Below are 19,419 nucleotides of genomic sequence, written 5' to 3' on the forward strand. Positions count from 1 at the left end.
TCAGTAAAAATGTAAATCTCTTTTATAGTGGTCATACACTTAACTATACAAGCACTAAGCTTAGCTAGTTTACAGCCATGCCACTGAAACAAAAGAAACAAATATTTCAAATAAATGTAACATAGTTAAAAATCCCAACTGGCAGGAGGCAGACCAGTTGGCTATTTACAAAGCGTGACTGAGGATTTGAACTCGAAACTACCGAAAAACAAATCCCGCCAGTCCGGGCAGGGTGGAAGCCTTGAACCTGGGACCCCCGGATTACAACACCAGCGCCCTAAAGTAAAACCACTCGGCCACGCTGCCTCGGCAGCCTCGCAGGTCTTTGTTGAGACCATTAAGTGATCTCATAAACTGAAAGCGGGATTCGGCTTTGTAGAATTTTACATAAGAACAGAACAGACAGCTAGTCGACAGCCATTTTAAAACTGACTCTTTTCGCCCTTTAGAATTCCACGACTTACTCTTCAATGCTTACAGTAGTTTTGTCAAAATATATTGTTCAGAAAAACAGGGGAATAATTGTTAACTATTCTAAGCTACCATCCTTTGTTTCAAATGAGCGTGAATTTGCACGAAGCCCGTATATTAGTTTCTAATCGGTTTGAGATCAGATACCGATATTTTCCTTGGTTCATTCTTTAGTTAACGTAAGTGGTAGTTTTGTTTTCTCCTACAAAACTTGCCGGATGATTCCCTCATGAATTGTGGCCGTAATTTGTAACCAGGCCATCAACTGCTATCAAATTAGACGTGGCAAATTAAAAAAAAAAATGAGTTGAATAAGTAAGTAAGTAAGTAAAGTAAGACCATTGTTAAGGTCCGCGTCTACAAACCATTGGCGTTCATTACCAAGGACTCGGCCAATCACATAAGCGGAATTGCCTTATGACGGATGCATCGACTAAGCTGTTTAGTTGCCAGAGACTGAGATAAGATCGCGTTGAGACCAAATAAATGCTAAAATACGGATCCTGACGGTTTGATTAATTTCCCGAAGATTTTGATTTTTTTAAGTTAAGACGCCAAGGAGAAGATTTAAGGTAAGTACATCTAGCAAGAATTTACTGGTTTCAATATTACTGACAAACACAGTTATGTTGATTTGATTCAGGCAATGCTTACTTATTCATGATCCAAAGCACTTATTTAGAAGTTCGCAGCTGAGCGAGGTTAAGACGGAATACAATTTTCGCTACCTTTTGATTTCAGTAATCTAAACAAAATTTTGTAAAAATTGCGGTAAAAAAAGTCAATAAGTACTTAGTGTGCCCTCTCTTGCGCGTGATTACAATAAGGCTCACTTGGCAGCTGCTCGGGTTTGTAAACATTTTGAGGGGTGGTGAGACTTTGCGGGGAGGCTGGTGTTTTTGTCAATGGCCGATTCAAACGATTCCCAGAAGGGATGCCAATAGATAGGATTGCCGGAAAATTTCTTCAACTCGAGTTTAGGCAGCTTTGCATGAGTCGCCTTGTTTGTTGACCCGCCTGATTTCATCCCCGGCGTTTGAAGGCTTGAATAATAAGACGACTGCGAACCCAAAATCGCTCCTTGCCCTTCCTGACTTTTTCCCTCATTTGTTTTGGCATCAATAGCTAATTCTAGGTCGACTATACATGCTTGGATTGCACAGGCGAAATCACAACTTTCACCCACGTTTTCTTCGATCTTTGATTCGTCTACCAAATCGAGAATTTCGTTATCCAATGTCTTTAGCTCCGACAATTTATCCTGCAATGTACAACGCAAGGATTTGAACTTCTTCAGAGCGTTAGGCTCTTCCGGTTTGTCTATTTGATCTTTTGCTTCGTGGATGGTTTTCCAAACGAACACGCGGTGACTTTCACGAACCTTCACCTTCTTCTTCAATTTCGACATTGTTTATTCGAAGCTTGTTTTCAGTTGCTTTCCTGTCCCGGGTCTCGGCACCAGAGTGTTGTATCGATCCATACTCTTTATTTTGATCCTTTGATAGATTCCGAGATATGACAATGTTGTTCTAAGAGTTAATTCCGTGTTCCGATAGATGTTTTCCGCAATACAGATATAGATCAATGTCCACGCTAGACTCCTTCCCGTTCTCTCCGATTCCTTTTCTGCACACGTTTTTCAAGTGTCAATCACGAGACTCGACTCAGACCTCGCAGGTCAAACCAGTTCCAGTCCCTAACTTATTTACAACAAAGACCATTGTTAAGGTCCGCGTCTACAAACCATTGGCGTTCATTACCAAGGACTCTACCGATCACATAAGCGGAATTGCCTCATGACGGATGCATCGACTAAACTGTTTAGTTGCCAGAGACCGAGACAAGATCGCGTTGAGACGAAATAAATGCTAGAATACGGCGGGTCCTGACGGTTTGATTAATTTCCCGAAGATTTTGATTTTTTAAGTTAAGACGCCAAGGAGAAGATTTAAGGTAAGTACAGCTAGCAAGAATTTACTGATTTCAATATTACTGACAAATACAGTTATGTTGATTTGATTCAGGCAATGCTTACTTATTCATGATCCAAAGCACTTATTTAGAAGTTCGCAGCTGAGCGAGGTTAAGACGGAATACAATTTTCGCTACATTTTGATTTCAGTAATCTAAACAAAATTTTGTTAAAATTGCGGTAAAAAAAGTCAATAAGCATTAAGTGTGCTCTCTCTTGCGCGTGATTACAATAAGGCTCACTTGGCAGCTGCTCGGGTTTGTAAATATTTTGAGGGGTGGTGAGACTTTGCGGGGAGGCGAGAGTAGAATTTTTCAGTGCGAGCCTGAAGACATTTGATCGAGGGTTTAGTGTGTTAAACTCGAGTGTGAGACTCTTAAGACTTTTACACGTCACTTATAACTTGAGAAACAAAATATTCACATTCATATCCCTTCATATATTGGGACTTCTAGACTTTCTCGGTCTTTTAAAGATCGAGACTGCGAGACAACCTTATGAAAATAGCGAGACTGCGAGACGCAAATAGCTGCGAAAAAAATTCTGAAGATTATGAAGTACATCGTTTACATGGTGAGAGAGTTTTTATTCCCGAAGAAATTCTTAGGACCAAAGGTACGGAAAGCAAAAGAGGAACTGTGATTGGCTTTTCGCTTCCTTGACGACCGCCAAGTTTTTCTGAAGCATGCACTGCTTAACAGCGACCAATATTCATGACGACATATTATTTGAATGAGATTAAATTTCGATAAACATTTCAAAATAAAAATGAGCGATAGAAATTTTACACAACGTTTCGATGTCGTCATGACATCATTATCAAGTGACAAGAAAATAACGGTTCAACAGTGTTATATATGCGGTGAGCAGTCCGGGATCGTTATCAGATTTGATAACCTCGACCAAAACAAATCATTAACCAATCGCTGCACAAGTTTTCGTTCACGTGACATTATTTGGTAGCAACAGTGTATAATTCAATATGGCGGTCGACGGGGTGCTGCGATGAAAGGAGTTACTTTTTTCACAACATCACAATGCAATTTCATTTAATTAATTGTATGTTTGCTTCACAATAGGTTACTGGATTATGGAATAGAAACAGAGATGTATGGAAGAAAACTGTCTTTGTCCAAAAGCTACTGCGAAAAGTTTCATTTTCAGATAGACACCGTAAAATATTTGTTCCGAGTAAAAACACACGAAGGTAGACAACAGTTATTCTGTTCACAAAAGCGTTGTTTATTGGTACTAATATGATAGCTCCTATTTTAACTCAGGCTTCATTTTCTTGGTAGTTGGCGAAGCTGGCTGTTCAACAGTCTGTATAAAATATAAACGAAACACTAACAGTAAATACATCTTGAGTTCGCAAATTGACACTGAACAAGTTGCTTCTGTATTCCAAGCGGAGAGTTGTAACTGAAGTTCGTTCAATTTGCATGAGCGAAGCGTGGTTAGGACCGAAACATCTCCTACTGTGATTCATCACTAACAGTATCGAAACAGTTCGCGACCCTCCCTCTGTCGACTCTCTGTCCAGATGTACTGAAGATAGAATAGCTTACCTCGATGGCCATATCCAATCCCTCGCCTAATTCCATTTCTGCGATTGTTAATTCAATCCCCTCCGCCGTGCTGTACATTTCGTTTCCATCTTTGATGCACCGGAGTTCTCTTTGTCGTTGTGGGCTCGCCTGATATGGTTCTGGCACAACAACAAAAATATAGCACGTATATTTACTTTAATTCGTGATACACATCCGTTCAGTGGAATGGGTACATGCAACACTTTATGTTGTGAGATGTGACAGTAAACTTGGAAGTCTTGGCATTTCCGGAAAAAATTGTTTTAGTTGTAGATCAGTAGTCTATTGTTGTGCATTCGGTGATATGGAAAAACGCTTTTAATGACCGATTCATATAAAAGAAACTATGATTCAAGTAATATGTTTTCGTACCATAGTTCACTCGCTCAATCCAACAATAAGCTTCATTATATAACGACTGGTGTGCCAGAAAACTGACCTAGTTTAGCCGGCATTTCCGGAAAATATTTCAGGACCGCGAGTTGTTGAAATTGACTCTAAAATATAGGCAACTTACCTTTTAATGTGATTGCCGATTTTCCCGCAGTCCGAAAGGTGTTTTAGTTCCCTGTTTAAGAAGTATTGCACCCGGCCTATCTGTCTTCCAGCAACTTCTCTCAAAGTGTAATTTCTCTTAGCGCTCTTTGATACCAGACTGTGGCACGTCTAGAAATGTCTCGGGTATTTCTCTAATTTCTGGCAAAACACAACGAAGTGTGAACGGGTCTTTGTTTCCAATTTTCAGGAAGGACATGAAAAGGAGTTCCTTCTGGCCCCTTGATTTTGAACTCATGGTAACCCTTCAAAAGAAAATAAACAACTTATGTTAGATTCGCAAGTGGTTTCCCGACCACCTGGACTGCCGTACCAAGAATCGAGCGACTCACTAAGAGCTATAATTTTTTCTGAAGGGGCTTAGATGATTTATGTAAGTTACTTTTACGTACCCCTTGATTTTTCCACCAGTAATTCTTAAAGTTGAATGGTGCGTGTCTAAAAGGAACGAAAATTTTATGCTGCAAAACTCGACAACAATAAACCTACCCTATGTAATGACCAAGCTAAATCCACAAAATCGACATAAATTTGCTATTTTGATCCTATGGGTACCAGCTCCGCCATCTCAATACCTAGGAACACATCAATTACAGCTGTAAATATGGCCGCCGTTACGAACAACACATCGCAAATCAAAATACCCCGTGCACTTTTCTCACAGATCGTGCACAACACTAAAAACACGTTAAATCCCAAGAATATGGCGTGGAGATTAACGACATATTTTTTGTGATTTTCGCAAAAATCTCCAAGTAACTTAAATCTAATGACAAAATGAAAGACATACCTGGTTTGGATGCAGAATTGCAAGCGCTGTTTCACTTTACGAGTAGTATTTTACATCGTTTACGCTGGTCTTCAACCGCCATCTTCAAAACACGTGAGGCTCCTTCTTTTCTGGTAATTATCGAATAGAGTTATGGGTAAATTACCCGAGTATAATCGAACAAATAACGAGCAAAGCGAAGTGAATACGAAAATTCCCAGTTTTTGAAATGCCGCCATGTTGTGACGTCACATGGTTATCAAGTCTGATAACGATCCCGGACTGGTGAGAGGTGTGATTGTTCATTAACACATTTGTTTAAACAAATAGTTTCGCGCGGATGGAATGCGATTGCGTGTTCAGGCTAGGTTTCTTCTTTCTAATAAACAGCATTTCGTAAATCAAGCAATCCAGTTTTCCGTTGCATTTCTTTAGGACGGAAAAATTATTGGCAAGGTCGTCGATGTTATAAAGGCCGTGATCGTTCCTTAAATGCTTTCCGATTGCGGAGAACCTGTGTTCATCAATACGTTGGTGCAAATGCCGGCTGGTATACCCTACATACTCTGCATCGCACAGATCACATTGGTAATTGTACACTACCCATTGTCGATTAATTAGAGATGGTTTTGGTTCACGCATCTTGAGATCTTCACAGATTTTGCGACTCTTGAATACTGGTTGAAGAGTGTGATTGATTTTCTTGCTCGGGTCAGATTGTTGTTTTTTCACTGCATCGGCTGACGTTTGATCTTTAAATGGCAATACCACTCGGTGAACAGTGTCTTCGTTGACGGGTAGTTGAGGTGGCACGAGAGGATCTTTGGTCATCATTGAGGTGACAAAGTGAGAAATGATGGAGTTAATTAGGCTTTCAGGGTACTTGAGGTTCGTAAACATCAGCTTCAGGCGATCACATTCAGTCACGAAAGACTCCCATGTGGATGACAGGTGAAAAGCACGGTTTACCGTGGTTTTAATGAGCGATTTCTTGTACCTTTTGTCCACATGCCTTTGGTGATGGAGTAGTAGGCCGGTGTTTGTTGGCTTCCGGTAAACACTGGTTTCCAGTTTGTGACCTTTCTTAAGTATTTCCATACCAATAAATGGTAGCTTGTTGTCAGAAGGTAGTTCCATCGTGAAATTTATGGATGGGTGACAGTTGTTAAGTGTTGTTAAAAAGGCTTCTGCTGCTGGCACATCCTTCATCGTGGCAAGCGTGTCATCGACGTACCGCCTATAAAACTCTGGGAACTTGTTGTCATGCTCTAATTTCTCTTCGATGGAGCAGAGAAATGCGTCTGCCATAAGGGGTCCCAAAGGTGAGCCCATTGCCACTCCACTGTAAAAGCGATCCTAACATTAAAACTTTTAAACTTTAGATATTTCAATTTTGGTAGATAATTTCCGGATCTGCTTTTCGGGTGTCAAAATATGTCAGAAAGTAGCCTTAAGCTATCAAATTTTACAGAACGAACAGGACAGGTTTTAGACAGGAATTCTTTGCCAAAAGTTTGTTGTACTCCGAACCGAAAACAATTTAAATTTTATAAACCGAACAAGAACAGGTACCGGTTTTAGTAAGACAAGAATCCCATGCCACAATGTAAGTTTGACTTTGTTGTCCCTTCGAACCGAAAACAATTTAAATTTTAAACTGAATTGGAGAAGGTACTTTTAGTAAGACATAAACTTCATGCCACAATGAAAGCTGCCTTGTTCCCCCGAACCGAAAATAACCTGATAGTTTCCTAGCTGGTAGTACTGTTAAATTTTGCAACAAACGGAACTTACCGTACTTTGTCGAAGTGTCTGATCTCTTTTAGGAATGCATGCGACCTATTGACAGAGGTCGTTACGTTAGTTCAACGGAGGAACAATTAGCATTGAGGCGCAGGTCATATAACCCGTTAGCCTTTCGGGCGCCACGTTGACATATATTCCATGCTCTCAGATCCTTCTTTGAGAAGGTATCTTCCCTACTTTCGGGGAGGGGGGAGGGGTCGCTACTAGTCGAGATGATTACACGGCCACAATAATTTGACGTTAATTGCGGGGGTGCTACTTAATTTGTGGGCTTGGTGCGTGCGGAATTTTACGTTAATTTAATTGTTATTTAATTATTACACACGACCCGACTGCCGCGTGATTACATGCTTTTAACTTGCGGCTTAAGTTGCTATTCTTACTGAAAAAACCCGTTCATTGGATCAGTCAAGGCTTCTGCACTGAGTGGTTACTTCATACAGAGAGGTGAATTTTATTAGCTGACTGACTGAATTACTTCATGATTAGATAAGGCACCTATCGATTGAGACCAGTGCGAGCGTTGCGGCCTCTCTTAAAACTACATTGGGTCTGGCGTTTGTAGAATTGTTAAAGACAGAATAGGCGGTCAATCTTTAAACTTTGTCTTTGTTCTGGAATTCCTAAGATAGTCTTCAAACCTTGCAGTAGTTTTGTCAAAAAATGCGTTCAGTAAGTTATTACAGTTAATTAACCCGGAAACGAAACCGACAAACGGACTTCCAACAGACCGACTTAATTTGACTAACAATAGACGGACCAAACTTTCACTGACAATAGACGGATCGAAACCCACCAATGACTGATGACAAACTTTACACGAGTCTTTCAGCCAATACCATCATGGCTAAACTGACCAATCACGTTCAACACACCAGACTTATAACATCATCGACTGACAAGAACTATTCACTTGACTCTGAAGATGACTTCCGCTCAGGTTGTCGAAACGTCAGTCACCAACAACAGTTCTTTTCAGAGCTACCCTCACCCAGATAATCACACTATACGAACTATCATCATCATCATCATTATTATTATTATTATTAAACATTTGCTTGTTTGTATCTTTTCCGATAGATAAACGCGACAAAACTAGACAATTCTATTAACTTTTACTCAGTATTGGCAGCCATTAAGAGGGGGGCGTAAGGGTTTGCGGTGATGCGGTTTTGCGTTAGTTTTGGTGCGGTTTTACGGAAATCTTTATTTTAACCTGCGGTATTGCAGTTTTATAAGACTAAGCAGTTTGCGGTTTTCATAAATTTTGGATCGCGGTAATTTCCCACAGATAAACAACGCAACAGAGCTGGACGAGTCCATTGACCTATATTTCATAATGGCACCGACTAACCAACGCGTTAAGAAACGATACGGAGCTGCAGTTCTCGATATACCAGGACACGAAACAGTTCTAAGACCCAAGGAAACGCTACAAAGATTGTGTGACCATTTGGGAGTTACTTGTTCTGACGGTTACTTCGAAAAATGCAGCAAGATTTTGTACGGAGCTCCGCCTTCACCAAAAACACAGTTGTTTGGACCGAGGAGCAAAAACAGCGCGTCACAAACATGATGAAGAAATACCCTTTTCTTAAAGAATATTCATTTAATAGATATCCTAGCTGAGCAAACAGTAAGGTGTGGCAAACGCAAATATGTTGGTGATATATGAGAGGGGTTACCTTTGAATTTGGTGTCGATTGTATCGGAATTTTCAAGCGGAGTTTAACTTGATCGATTTGTTAACGTTTTAGCTTTTCAAAGTTGTATGCATGTTCACAAAATGGCGAAGAATTTTAAGATGGCCAGCGGGCCACGACCGTGCTAGATCACGTGTATACATGACATGTTTAATGATTGTTACAAACGTAATATATTTGAACTTGGCGCCCGAAACTGGGACTAACTGGTTGTGGCCTGTAGGGGCCGGTTTCTCGATGATCCCGAAAAGTTTTCGCACCCATAGCAAAATCCCAAACCTTATGATTGTAGAGCTGTTTTATTCACATACAGAGGTTCCCTTCATATTTACATGACGTTTTAGGCGTATACACTTCTTCGTTTCTAGACTTTCTACTTTTCCGTTTCCGGGACTTTCGAGAAACGGGCCCCGGGCTATAATGACATTCTTTTTTTTGAAAGGTCCTTTTTTACAATGTTACGTTTTTTTTTTTTCGATTTTTTCGTTCAAACAAAAACACTGTCTCGATTTATCATGCCGAATTTAGTAAATATGTTGTATAACAGATCCGTTGCAAGCTCGTGAAAATAAGCATTGGACCCCAAACTTGCCACGTTTTACAAATGTATGCCAGGAGGTCCCTCATTTTAATGAGCGTCTGACGGATTATGAAAAATTCGTGTATTTACTCAATTCGGTAGCTTTAATTGATCCAGGGAAGTGGTTTTTTGTTTCAATGAAAAATTGAAAGGTTCATTGCGACCTCGTCAAGGACAAAGAGCTAGAAATCACGTCGAGTTCTCAACAGAAACCTAGCTACGTACCTCGCAAGAAAACATTACAGCTGACTTCAAAGGAAAACATTAAAAGAGAAACCCAGAGCAGTACGGTAAGTTCCATTTGTAGCGAGAATTTACAACACCATGAAGACTCAACTCATGAACGTGGGCAATGGGCAGTTGCCTTTGATTCTGGGAACAAGTACATCAAAACGAATGGCACAGAATTCCTGCCCGAAACCCGTTCTTGTTTAAATTTGCTGCACGACTGAAGCTGTTTTCTAACAAGCCGATCCACAGATAATAAGTAAACCAAATATCTACAAACGTCTCACAGAAAAGGTTTTAATGCTAGGATCTCTTTCAAAATTTAGAAATAATTAATAGAGCAGGCGAGCTTAGCAAAGACAAAACTACAAAGAACTAGATGTCTAATTAATGTTCTTCATTCTCCTGCTATTCTCCTCTCTTTAATAATTTTAACTTTCTTTATTCTTTCACCCCCAAAACATACATCGTATAGGTTTTGCAACTAATTAATCATTAAACTGAAAGCGATAGAATACCGTACATAAAACGCAAGCGTTAACTATCGGCGTAAAACCAATCAAATTTTAACACATTTTCAATAAACCGCCACAGCAAATTAATCGTGAAAAATCTATTCGAAGATATCCTATAGGAACGTAAATTCATTTGGTATTTTCCCAGAAAAGATATTCATAAATGGCATATTTATTTCAGAATCACTCGCCGCTTCACGCATGCTTGCCAAGTTGTTATCGTCTCCAAGGATACGAAAGTCCAATCACCGATTTGCCAGCAGTTCTTTTTCCTTCCTATACGATCGGTTTCGAGGACTCCTTCGGGGATATTATATAGACACAAGTGTTTTACTGGAAAATACGCAACTCGTAAAATTTTGTACGAAATCACATCCGGGACTCGGGTGGTGTATTTTCCATACGTTTACTAGTAATTATATTGATGACTTCACTGATATCTTTTTTGACCCTTAAGCTGTACTTAAATTTGTCGGTGTGTGATAAAAAGTAACTTCGAGTCTTCCTCGAAAGTCTTCGGTTATCGTCGGTTATCTTCGGAAATGTTCGGAACCTTTTGTGTGACCTTGAGACAATTTTTGAATTTTTCAATTCCAAACGTCGTCGCGCTACCGCCGTGCCGAACTCAAATGAACTTGGCCCAGCAGTGGCATGACAAAACGTCGAATTTAATTCAGCCGCGCCGAATATCGGAAGAAGTTTGCTTTGCTGAATACCATTTTAAATGCTAGAAAGCAACGGCAGCTGATGCGGCAGGCAATGATTCAGTTCGGTACGGCAAGAATACAAGTCGCGCTACTGTCGTGCGGAACGACAAGGCCTTAGCTAGTCGTGCCGAACTCAGTTTAGCCTGCCGAACTAAATGGTTTCCAACGTCGTGCTACTGCCGTACTTAAGTCGAATTTAACAGCAGATTTGAACGTTGTCGTCATTTGACTACAACTACCAGAATTCCTTTCGTTTTTTCTTCATTATTTAAATTTTAAAGTTCCAGTGGGGTTTAAATAACAATTTCCCTAATTAGCATAAGAAACAGAGAAAGTGAAGGATTCTGGTAGTTGCAGTCAAATGAGGCCATCATGCAAATCGTCTATTCTTAAATTTAGTTCGGCACGGAAGTAGCACGACGTTTGGAATACGCCTAGGTAACTTTATTCAGGCACATATCACAAAATTGAACACGAGAGATCTTTTAAATGTAAAAGTTATAGAACATTAATAAATAATCAACTCCCCTAAGTCTCGGGTCTATGAGACATTATGTACTTCACTTATTGGTCACAAAGTTTCACACATACACTTGTAAACATAGCCTCCATTTGGAGCGAAAATACGTATGTGTTATTGACCAAGTGTGAGGTCAAGATGGCTGGATGTTCGCCAAGTTCTTTTTTTTACGTGTTTATGGACCGAGATGGAGTCGAGGTCCATAAACTCGCAAAAAAAAAAAAGAATGAGGCCAATATCCAACCATCTTGACTGAGCAAGTTTAATCAACAAAGGATTTATTATATGGCTTTCGCGGAAATTCTTCTTGCGGGACACGGCGGGTAGTCCCGAGCGGGCAAGATAGCTCCATGTTGCCCGCTTGGGTAGCCAATCACAGCGCAGGATTTGATTCATCTTGCCCGCTCACGGAGCTGGCCATATAATAAGCTCAGATATTTGTCTGCAGACATCATCTGTTCAGAAAAGCGAACAGTTTCCGGAGAACGAAACTCGAGGAGAACTGTGAGCTTCGAGGAACAGATAATGTCCAAGGAAAAATACCCGAGCATATTTTCGTACCAAATGGAGGCTATTGTGTTTATTTTCCCTCAAATATATCACTCGGACAATCCCTAGTTTTAGCTGGGGTGAGTTCAGTCATGTGACGCGTTTTTAAATTTAGACCAATCGCGTGCGCGCTGATATGTTAAATAGGAAACAAAAGTTACACTACGTCAACTATGTCATGGTCAGTCGCCGTCACCGATTCCCGAAAATAGAATTTTTTTAACGTTAACACAAGGGTTTGTCAACATCTAAAATAAGTTTCGGATAAGATGCCTCGAAGACAATTTTACACTGAACAAATCAGCGCCTGCTTTCGATTTAATTTTCTTTTTCAGAAACTAACCGATGGCTTGGACGAGATTTCCTCGGCGCTGGCTTAAGCCACTTTTGGCCTTAAACGCTGTTTTAGTTCTTTACGTTATTAGCAGCTTTAAAACAGAGCCTGAAGCATCAAACATCTCAGAAACATTCCCAAGGAGAGAAGATGTTAGTCTCCACAGCATGGAATTCATTCCTAATACATGGCTGAGTCTTACAAACAGTAAGTTATACAGTGAGGGGAACGGATCAAATATAGTCGGGAGTCATGGTAGTTCGCGCGCCAATACATGCGCAACTCAAAGTAGCTATGTATTGGTTTGCGCATCTTAAAATGTTTAGCCTACATTTTTCAGTTTCGTTGTTTGTAAACCGCGTTAACCTTCTCCTTCCTTAACCATCCTTGCTCCTTTATGGTTTATTAGTACATCTCTGGTGTTTTTCAATCTTAGTAAACTACTACTTTCAGGTTTCGTTCAATTTAAAGGTAGTTTTGAGCATGGCCAAATTATCGTGGTTGAGCTCCTTTAACGATAAGGGAGTCTGTTATCATTTAAATTTCTGTCGATTACTCAGCTATCAGCTATCAGTTAAAGGAGCTGCAATATATTCAAGTTTGCCGTTTGCAACTCGTCTTAATTTTACTCAAGCTTACTTTATTTCTGAAGTTTTACTTTCTAAATTAAATGTTTGTTTATTTTCACGAGGTTCTGAGGTTCATTCATAAACTTTTAAAGTAATTTTGAGTAAAGCTCCTTTAAAATTTCAGTCTACTTCAGTAATCAGAAACTTGCACAGATCTAAGCTATCAAAACAAATTGTCACGCATTGCTTAGTAGACAGTACAACGTCCAATTTTGACCTATTCTCAACTATGAGCCTCATCTGCACCTTCAAGGTGGTCTCGAATGCGCCAACTCGTCTTTAAATTGCGAATAAAATAAATGTACAAATTACTTAAAGATACTTGTTCTTATATTTTCATTTTTTTTTTTCGCGATGTCAGTGCTGGCTTATTTTTGCTAACAGGTTGTTTCCACCTACTAGTACTTTGGGTCAAACATATAGTATAATGGCACATTTGAATTTATGAAGTCATCATGAGCTAATTCCAAATTTAAAAAATACTGACTCAGCTGAGACAAACTAAAATTGTCTTTTGCACTTTCAGGGGAAACTACTTCCATCTCTTACGCAGAGAAACGTTTCAAATTGTACGATGGAGTGGAGACATTTGTAATGTTCATTGGATATCCTCGTAGTAGTCATAGCTTGGTGGGCGCCATGTTGGATGCACATCCAGAAATTATCATTCCACACGAGTACGATGTGATACAAAATTGGGGAAAATATAATCAGTCATCAACAGTTTCAAAGAGAAACTTGGCAAAATATAAGTTATTTTTTGACCTCCATCACTTATCCACAAAACAAGCAATGTTCCTAAGTCGTTCTAGCGACTCCGTGTCGGGCGATAGATACAAATATAACGTGCCCGGCTTATGGCAAGGAGGATATCAAACAAGGATAAAGGTAAATAAAAAAGTAATATAAATTAAAATAAAATAAAGATTTCGCCCATTTTAATTGATGCTTAAAAGCGTCTTATACGTCAGTAATACAATAATCTTCAAAACAATGCACTGAGTAACAGGGAGCCAGTGAAGCTTGATCAACAACGGAGTTACAGAATCAAACTTCGTTTTACGCAAAAATAGAAGGGCAGCACAGTTCATAACTGTGTTGTGTTCTTGGGCAAGACACTTTACTCTCACAGTGCCTCTCTCCACCCAGGAGTATAAATGGGTACCGGCGAATTGTTGGAGAAACCTAACAAATAGCAGGGGAGTGACCTGCGATGGACTAACATCACGTCCAGGGGTAGTAGAAATACTCCTAGCCGCTTCATGCTACAGAAACCGGGATAAGCTTCGGCAGCTACGAGCCAGTCGGCTCCAAGGCTTCACAGTTCATAACAACTTGAAGTTTTGGAAGTCCCGGCGTACAATAATGTATGCATTTCCACTACTCCCCTTGTTTACTAATCAGCAGAGTATGTTATTCATACCATAGTTAGAAGAGATATTCAATTAAAGGTAAGGTTCCTGTAAATTGTAGCTACTTGTGCATATTAAATAAACAATGGGAATAAAAGGATGCAAAAGGTGCTTTGGCCTCTTGGTTAGCGCGTTCGCCTACGGATCACGCGGTCTAGGAACGAGCCCTAGCCATGGACATCATGTTGCAACTGTGTTCTTTGGCAAGACACTTAACTCTCACAGTGTCTCTCCACCCAGGTGTCTACATGGGTACCGGCGAATTTAACCCTGCGATGGTCTAGTATCCCACCCAGGGAGAAGAAGAAACACTCCTAGTTGCTTCATGCCACTGACGATAAGCGCCGGTCTGATGGGCCACTTGGCTCGGTATGAGAATTTCCCGCTTAAGGGCAGAAAATGTATGTAATACATTAGGAAGGTTAGGGTTTGAAGGGACAACATCACAGTATGTAATAAACTTTCATGTAAATATGTAGCAGTAAATAACGCATTGTTATAGACTATAATGTAATTATATACTAATACACTAATGACAGGGAAGTAATGGATGCTATGTAGCAATATAAAATAAAATAAAATATTTTTTTTAGGTTATCGGGGACAAGAAAGGGGGAGAGACATCTTTGGAATTGTATTTTAAACGCGGCGATCTGAGCATTCTTGAAGAAATCAATCAAGTCGTTCAAGTACCAATGAAATTCATACACGTTCACAGGAATCCATTTGACAACATAGCAACCATTATGCTTCGCGCTACGGGCTCACGTGACGCTGTTAGAGAAGAAGGAGTAAAAGTATGAAGGTTATGATGTTTTTGACGTCATAGATCACCATGTTTATTTTGCCCACAACTATAACAAAAATGATTTCGAATGTAAAGAAGGAAACTAGAGAAATAATTGTTAGCATTTTTTAAAAACTTATCGGGATTTCATTTGTGCTTTTAATATATATTCAACGTGTAGAAATTAAGAGGGGTTTTGGATTTGGATATAGCGAATTTGGATGTGAACGCAAAGCATCAACCTTTCGAGGAGAGTGACCTAAAAGATCCTCAAACCTCAGTCAGCTCCTGCTGCAGTTGCGAGAGCTGTGACTGGGTCACTTATTTATAGGTATGGAGTTTAAAATTAACACTCCTGCTTTAGGGCATTGTGTCTTCATTTTGATTTATATTCAACAGAAAGAAAACAAGGGGCAGCTGGATGATCAAATTGAATCAAAATAGAAGCTCCTTCCTCCCCATCCCCCTTCGCCACAACCTTCTCCCGAAAGGCTCTAAATTTCAACGACATTAATTTATGCATTTGCTTGTTTGTATCTTTTCCGACAGATAAACAACGCGACAAAACTGGACAATTCTATTGACTTTTACTCAGTATTGGCAGCCATTAACCAGCGCGTCAAGGAGAGGTACGGAGATGCAGTTCTTGATATTCCAGCACATGAAACAGTGCTAAGACCCAAGGAAACGCTACAAAGATTGTGTGACCATTTGGGTGTCACATGTTCTGGAGATTACCTCCAAAGATGCAGCGATATTTTGTATGGAGCTCCTTCAGTCACCAGAAACACAGTAGTTTGGACCGAGGAGCAAAAACAGCGCGTCATAAAAATGATGGGGAAACACCCTTTTCTAAACAAATATTCATTTGATAAATATCCCAGCTAAGAAAACAGTAAGGTGTGGCATGACCATTATAAATGAGATTTCCTTACTTTACTTTTTTACTTATAGAAGTGAGACACTTTGGGGTTGGATGCGAAAGTGATGGTAACTGATATCACAATTTATTTGACTTATTTACGGGGACTCTTGCCCCATGAGGTACTTAACATCAATAAAACGGAGGGCAGTATTTTTAGGATCAGTGTTAATCCCTTGAACCCAAGGAGGTGCTTCAGTAAATTTCAGATAGGTGTGTGCCGCGAGGGTTCTTAAACCCTATAAATGCAAATGGATACCCTATGCAATGTATGGGAGTTGCATTGCAATATTTCTAAGACAAAAAGTACTCACTGATGTAACAAAACAGTAGTTTCCTTTCATCAGATAGCATAAATAAATTAAAAAATAGGAATATTAATAAACAAAAACAAATAAATAAATAAATAAATAATGATCAAATGAGTAATATTAAATAAATTATACAAGGTTACCCTGTCAGTGTAGAAATATTGGTACCAAAAAAATTTATATTAAATCCTATCGTATACCTTTAGAGGTGTCTCGCGTCCAAGCGATGTAGCACTTTTGGTTTAAACTGTAGATACTTACACCCCTTATCAAATTGAAAGCTCGTCGAGCTGGCTATCACATTAAATCAAGACTTCTGAAATAAAATGAATTGTCGATTTTTTTACAACTCCTAAATGCGAGCATCCGAATCACCTTTTGAAAGCCACAAGTGAAAGTGAATTTTGTTTTTTGCTTCTTTAATTTGTCCCTCAGTTTCTGGAACCAAAACACTAAAAAACATGTCTGCAATTTGCCATATACAATTTCAGTGAAAAGTTACAGAACATTTTCGAAATAGGAAAAAATAATATGGAGTGATTGTAGAAATATTGCTCTTGGGGAAAAAAATATTATTTTGAAGATGAAAAATTTGCTGACCTGCTTAATTGTCATTTATATGTCGAATTAGCTACTGTCCAAATTTGAAGGCAGACAAACAAACTCCCTTTGACTTCTAGCTTTCAAAAGGGACCCAAATGATGATTCAGATGCTCACATTTAGAGGTCTTGAAAAATTTGACAATTCATTTTATTTCAGAATTCTTAGTATGGTGTGATAGCTACCTCTATAACCTTTTATGGGGTTTACGTATATCTACAGTTTAAACCAGACGTGCTCACATCGCTTGGACATGAGACAGTACACAGTAACCTTACATAACAGGAATCCCAAAATTAAAAGTAAATATAGCACAGCCATCTTATTAATATTCAAATTTAACACAGCATTTCACATAGATGTAGGAAGGTAGTCAAATTGAATTATAGATATTATACCCCAAATGATTATTACTAATGACTGCATTGCTACATGACACTTAAAAAGTATAATAACTAAGGTAAAAACAACCATCAAAAGCCTTATTCTACAAACTATATAAGGTGAGAACAGCTGGTAGCAGAATTGGTATTCCCAGATTTCACCTCTGCTCCAAAATCAAGGAGGGTTGCGGGAGGTGGGGGGTCGGGGGGAAGTCGGTGCCTTCTGCATTTGAACTACATACAGTAGTTATACCCATCCCTCCCTCCCTGCTTTGCCATCCCCCCTTTTTTTCCTAATAGCCCTTAAACAACATGTTTGCAGCCATTAAGAGACCTTATATTTGATTGACTACCAGTTCAGATAACAATACACCTTGTCAAGTTCACCATGTATTTTTCATTATTTTGAGGAATAACTGCTTTTTCAAAAGAGCTTGAATTTGACATATACCATTTAAACTGAGCTTGTTCAGAGCTTTTTATTAAACATGGGGTCATACCTGCATTGAAGATGGACAGTTAGGGGTGAGAAATCTAGAAATTTGAAAGTGGCCCACTTTGAGACCAATTTAATGTTTTAAATGGCTCAATTGCAAATTTTCTTGAACAGTGAATTAATATTTAACCATAGCACTCACTCAAGTACATTTTTGTTGGGAAGGGACTAGATATTGAAATCGTAAGATATTACAAAAATATGCATATATGACGTCACAGAAAACACGGGGGTCACCCGTCAATCAAAAAAAAAAATGTCATTATTGAGAAGTAAACTTTACCTTGTAAAAAAATAATAATAAAAAATAAAAGACATAATATTTCGTACTTCCCTTTCTTAGTTCTGCGGCATAAGCTGTCGGCAGCTGGCCACCTCAAAACAGCCACACTAAAAAGAAATGTCAGTGTTGATGTAAACAGCATGGAAACAGCCGTGTGAACTTCTCAATCATAAGAACTAAACGAAAATTCTTGCCCAACCAAATTAGACATACTTCTGCGTGGTGTTAAAATGCTGTCTTGGGAATCTGCCTTGGCTGCGATATGACTGCAGATAACAAGAGCCCAACGACGAAATCGCTGAAATCGGCCATATTTCTTTACCAATGATTGACAAGGACTGGGAGCAAATTCCTTATTTGTCAATTAATACAGCACTGTGAGACTGGCGCGAGCGGTTTAAAAGAGGGGGAAATCAGAAATATGGCGGCCGATGCCCGGCATTTTGTATGACCTTGGATTGGGGAGGTTTTGTGTCTTGCATTTGCTTTTACATGACTGTGATAAGGTACGCGATATTTTTTATTGATCATTCGTGAACTAGAATATTTGAAACAACCATTACCCGCCGATATATTTAACAATACACGAAGAACGGCATCACAATTCGGCCTCTCGGATCCCATGCGTGTACCTAGTTGCCTTGAAATTGCACCCTCTCGGTTCTGTTTATATGAAATGCCTTTACATTCATTCTGTTTTAGTTTGGTTTGGAAAGCCTGTGGAAACTAGACGCTCTGAGAGCGTTCACTTCGGCTTCGTATTGTTATTTCCCGGGAAGATACAGCCAAAAGTTTTTTGTTGAGATGTGCAACCCGAGCCGACCTGGAAAACTGTGCCCTATTTCAGACCAAAATCTGTGCTTTTTCCATTCCCTGTTATTCAGACTTGAGCCAAAAATCGATAGCCCATTTCAGAACTCTAATATCTCATGATATTGACCTCAGATATACCAGAAATAGCTTCCATCTGCATTAACATTTGAGAAAGGCGACAAATATGCGAATCTTAACGCCGAAGAAAATAGTTTCTTGTGAACAAAAATACCCAATGCCAAGTCAGAGTGAAAAACATTTCCTTTTTCAGACCAAAATGGTCAAAATGTATACTATGCCATTTTTCAGACCAACATTATCACTCAAAAACCATACCCTTCAGGGTCACACATACCTTTATAGCCCACATAAGGGACTAATCCTCGCCGGGGGGTATTGTTTTACGGGTAATGCTCTAAGCATGCAATAAATGATACAGCTGTATTATAATATTTACTATATCGTATAATGAGCACCTGCAGCT

The 19,419-nt window shown here is 39.3% G+C and overlaps 2 protein-coding genes and 1 long non-coding RNA gene across 4 annotated transcripts; 1 reads left to right on the forward strand and 2 right to left on the reverse strand.

Moving 5' to 3' along the window:
* Positions 1–3,661: 3,661 nt before the first annotated feature.
* Positions 3,662–6,739, reverse strand: LOC149101295 (uncharacterized). Its single transcript, XM_089276071.1, has 4 exons — positions 5,378–6,739; positions 4,550–4,832; positions 4,012–4,151; positions 3,662–3,766 (listed from the first exon to the last, which is right to left on the reverse strand). Exon 1 carries the CDS (start codon positions 6,686–6,688, stop codon positions 5,675–5,677), a length of 1,014 nt encoding a protein of 337 aa, XP_089132197.1. The 5' UTR covers positions 6,689–6,739; the 3' UTR covers positions 3,662–3,766; positions 4,012–4,151; positions 4,550–4,832; positions 5,378–5,674.
* A 2,559-nt stretch (positions 6,740–9,298) lies between these two features.
* LOC110068653 (uncharacterized) lies at positions 9,299–18,159 on the forward strand. 2 transcript variants are annotated; one of them, XM_089276069.1, is made up of 5 exons: positions 9,299–9,735; positions 12,300–12,505; positions 13,454–13,815; positions 14,933–15,136; positions 15,676–18,159. In XM_089276069.1, the coding sequence occupies exons 2-5, from the start codon at positions 12,310–12,312 to the stop codon at positions 16,012–16,014; spliced, it is 1,101 nt and encodes a 366-aa protein (XP_089132195.1). In that variant the 5' UTR covers positions 9,299–9,735; positions 12,300–12,309; the 3' UTR covers positions 16,015–18,159. The 2 variants fall into 2 exon arrangements, with proteins under 2 accessions (XP_089132195.1, XP_089132196.1); XM_089276070.1 differs by having other exon boundaries at positions 9,299–12,505.
* A 15-nt stretch (positions 18,160–18,174) lies between these two features.
* On the reverse strand, positions 18,175–18,506 carry LOC149101296 (uncharacterized). The gene is made up of 2 exons (XR_016203042.1): positions 18,336–18,506; positions 18,175–18,229 (listed from the first exon to the last, which is right to left on the reverse strand). It is a non-coding gene; the product is annotated as an uncharacterized LOC149101296 (long non-coding RNA).
* Positions 18,507–19,419: the final 913 nt, after the last annotated feature.

This window comes from Orbicella faveolata, unplaced genomic scaffold, assembly GCF_042242905.1.
Source record: "Orbicella faveolata isolate gen_17 unplaced genomic scaffold, um_ofav_v1 contig_4, whole genome shotgun sequence".
In the NCBI taxonomy this organism is placed as follows: Eukaryota; Metazoa; Cnidaria; class Anthozoa; order Scleractinia; family Merulinidae; genus Orbicella; species Orbicella faveolata.

Bases quoted from the DNA above. Each gene is read 5' to 3' on its own strand.
- LOC149101295 (XM_089276071.1), bottom strand. From the start codon at position 6,688: ATGGGCTCACCTTTGGGACCCCTTATGGCAGACGCATTTCTCTGCTCC.
- LOC110068653 (XM_089276070.1), top strand. From the start codon at position 12,310: ATGGCTTGGACGAGATTTCCTCGGCGCTGGCTTAAGCCACTTTTGGCC. The intron at 13,816-14,932 runs GTAAATAAAAAA...TATTTTTTTTAG, and splicing joins GATATCAAACAAGGATAAAG to GTTATCGGGGACAAGAAAGG. The intron at 15,137-15,675 runs GTATGAAGGTTA...CTTTTCCGACAG, and splicing joins TTAGAGAAGAAGGAGTAAAA to ATAAACAACGCGACAAAACT.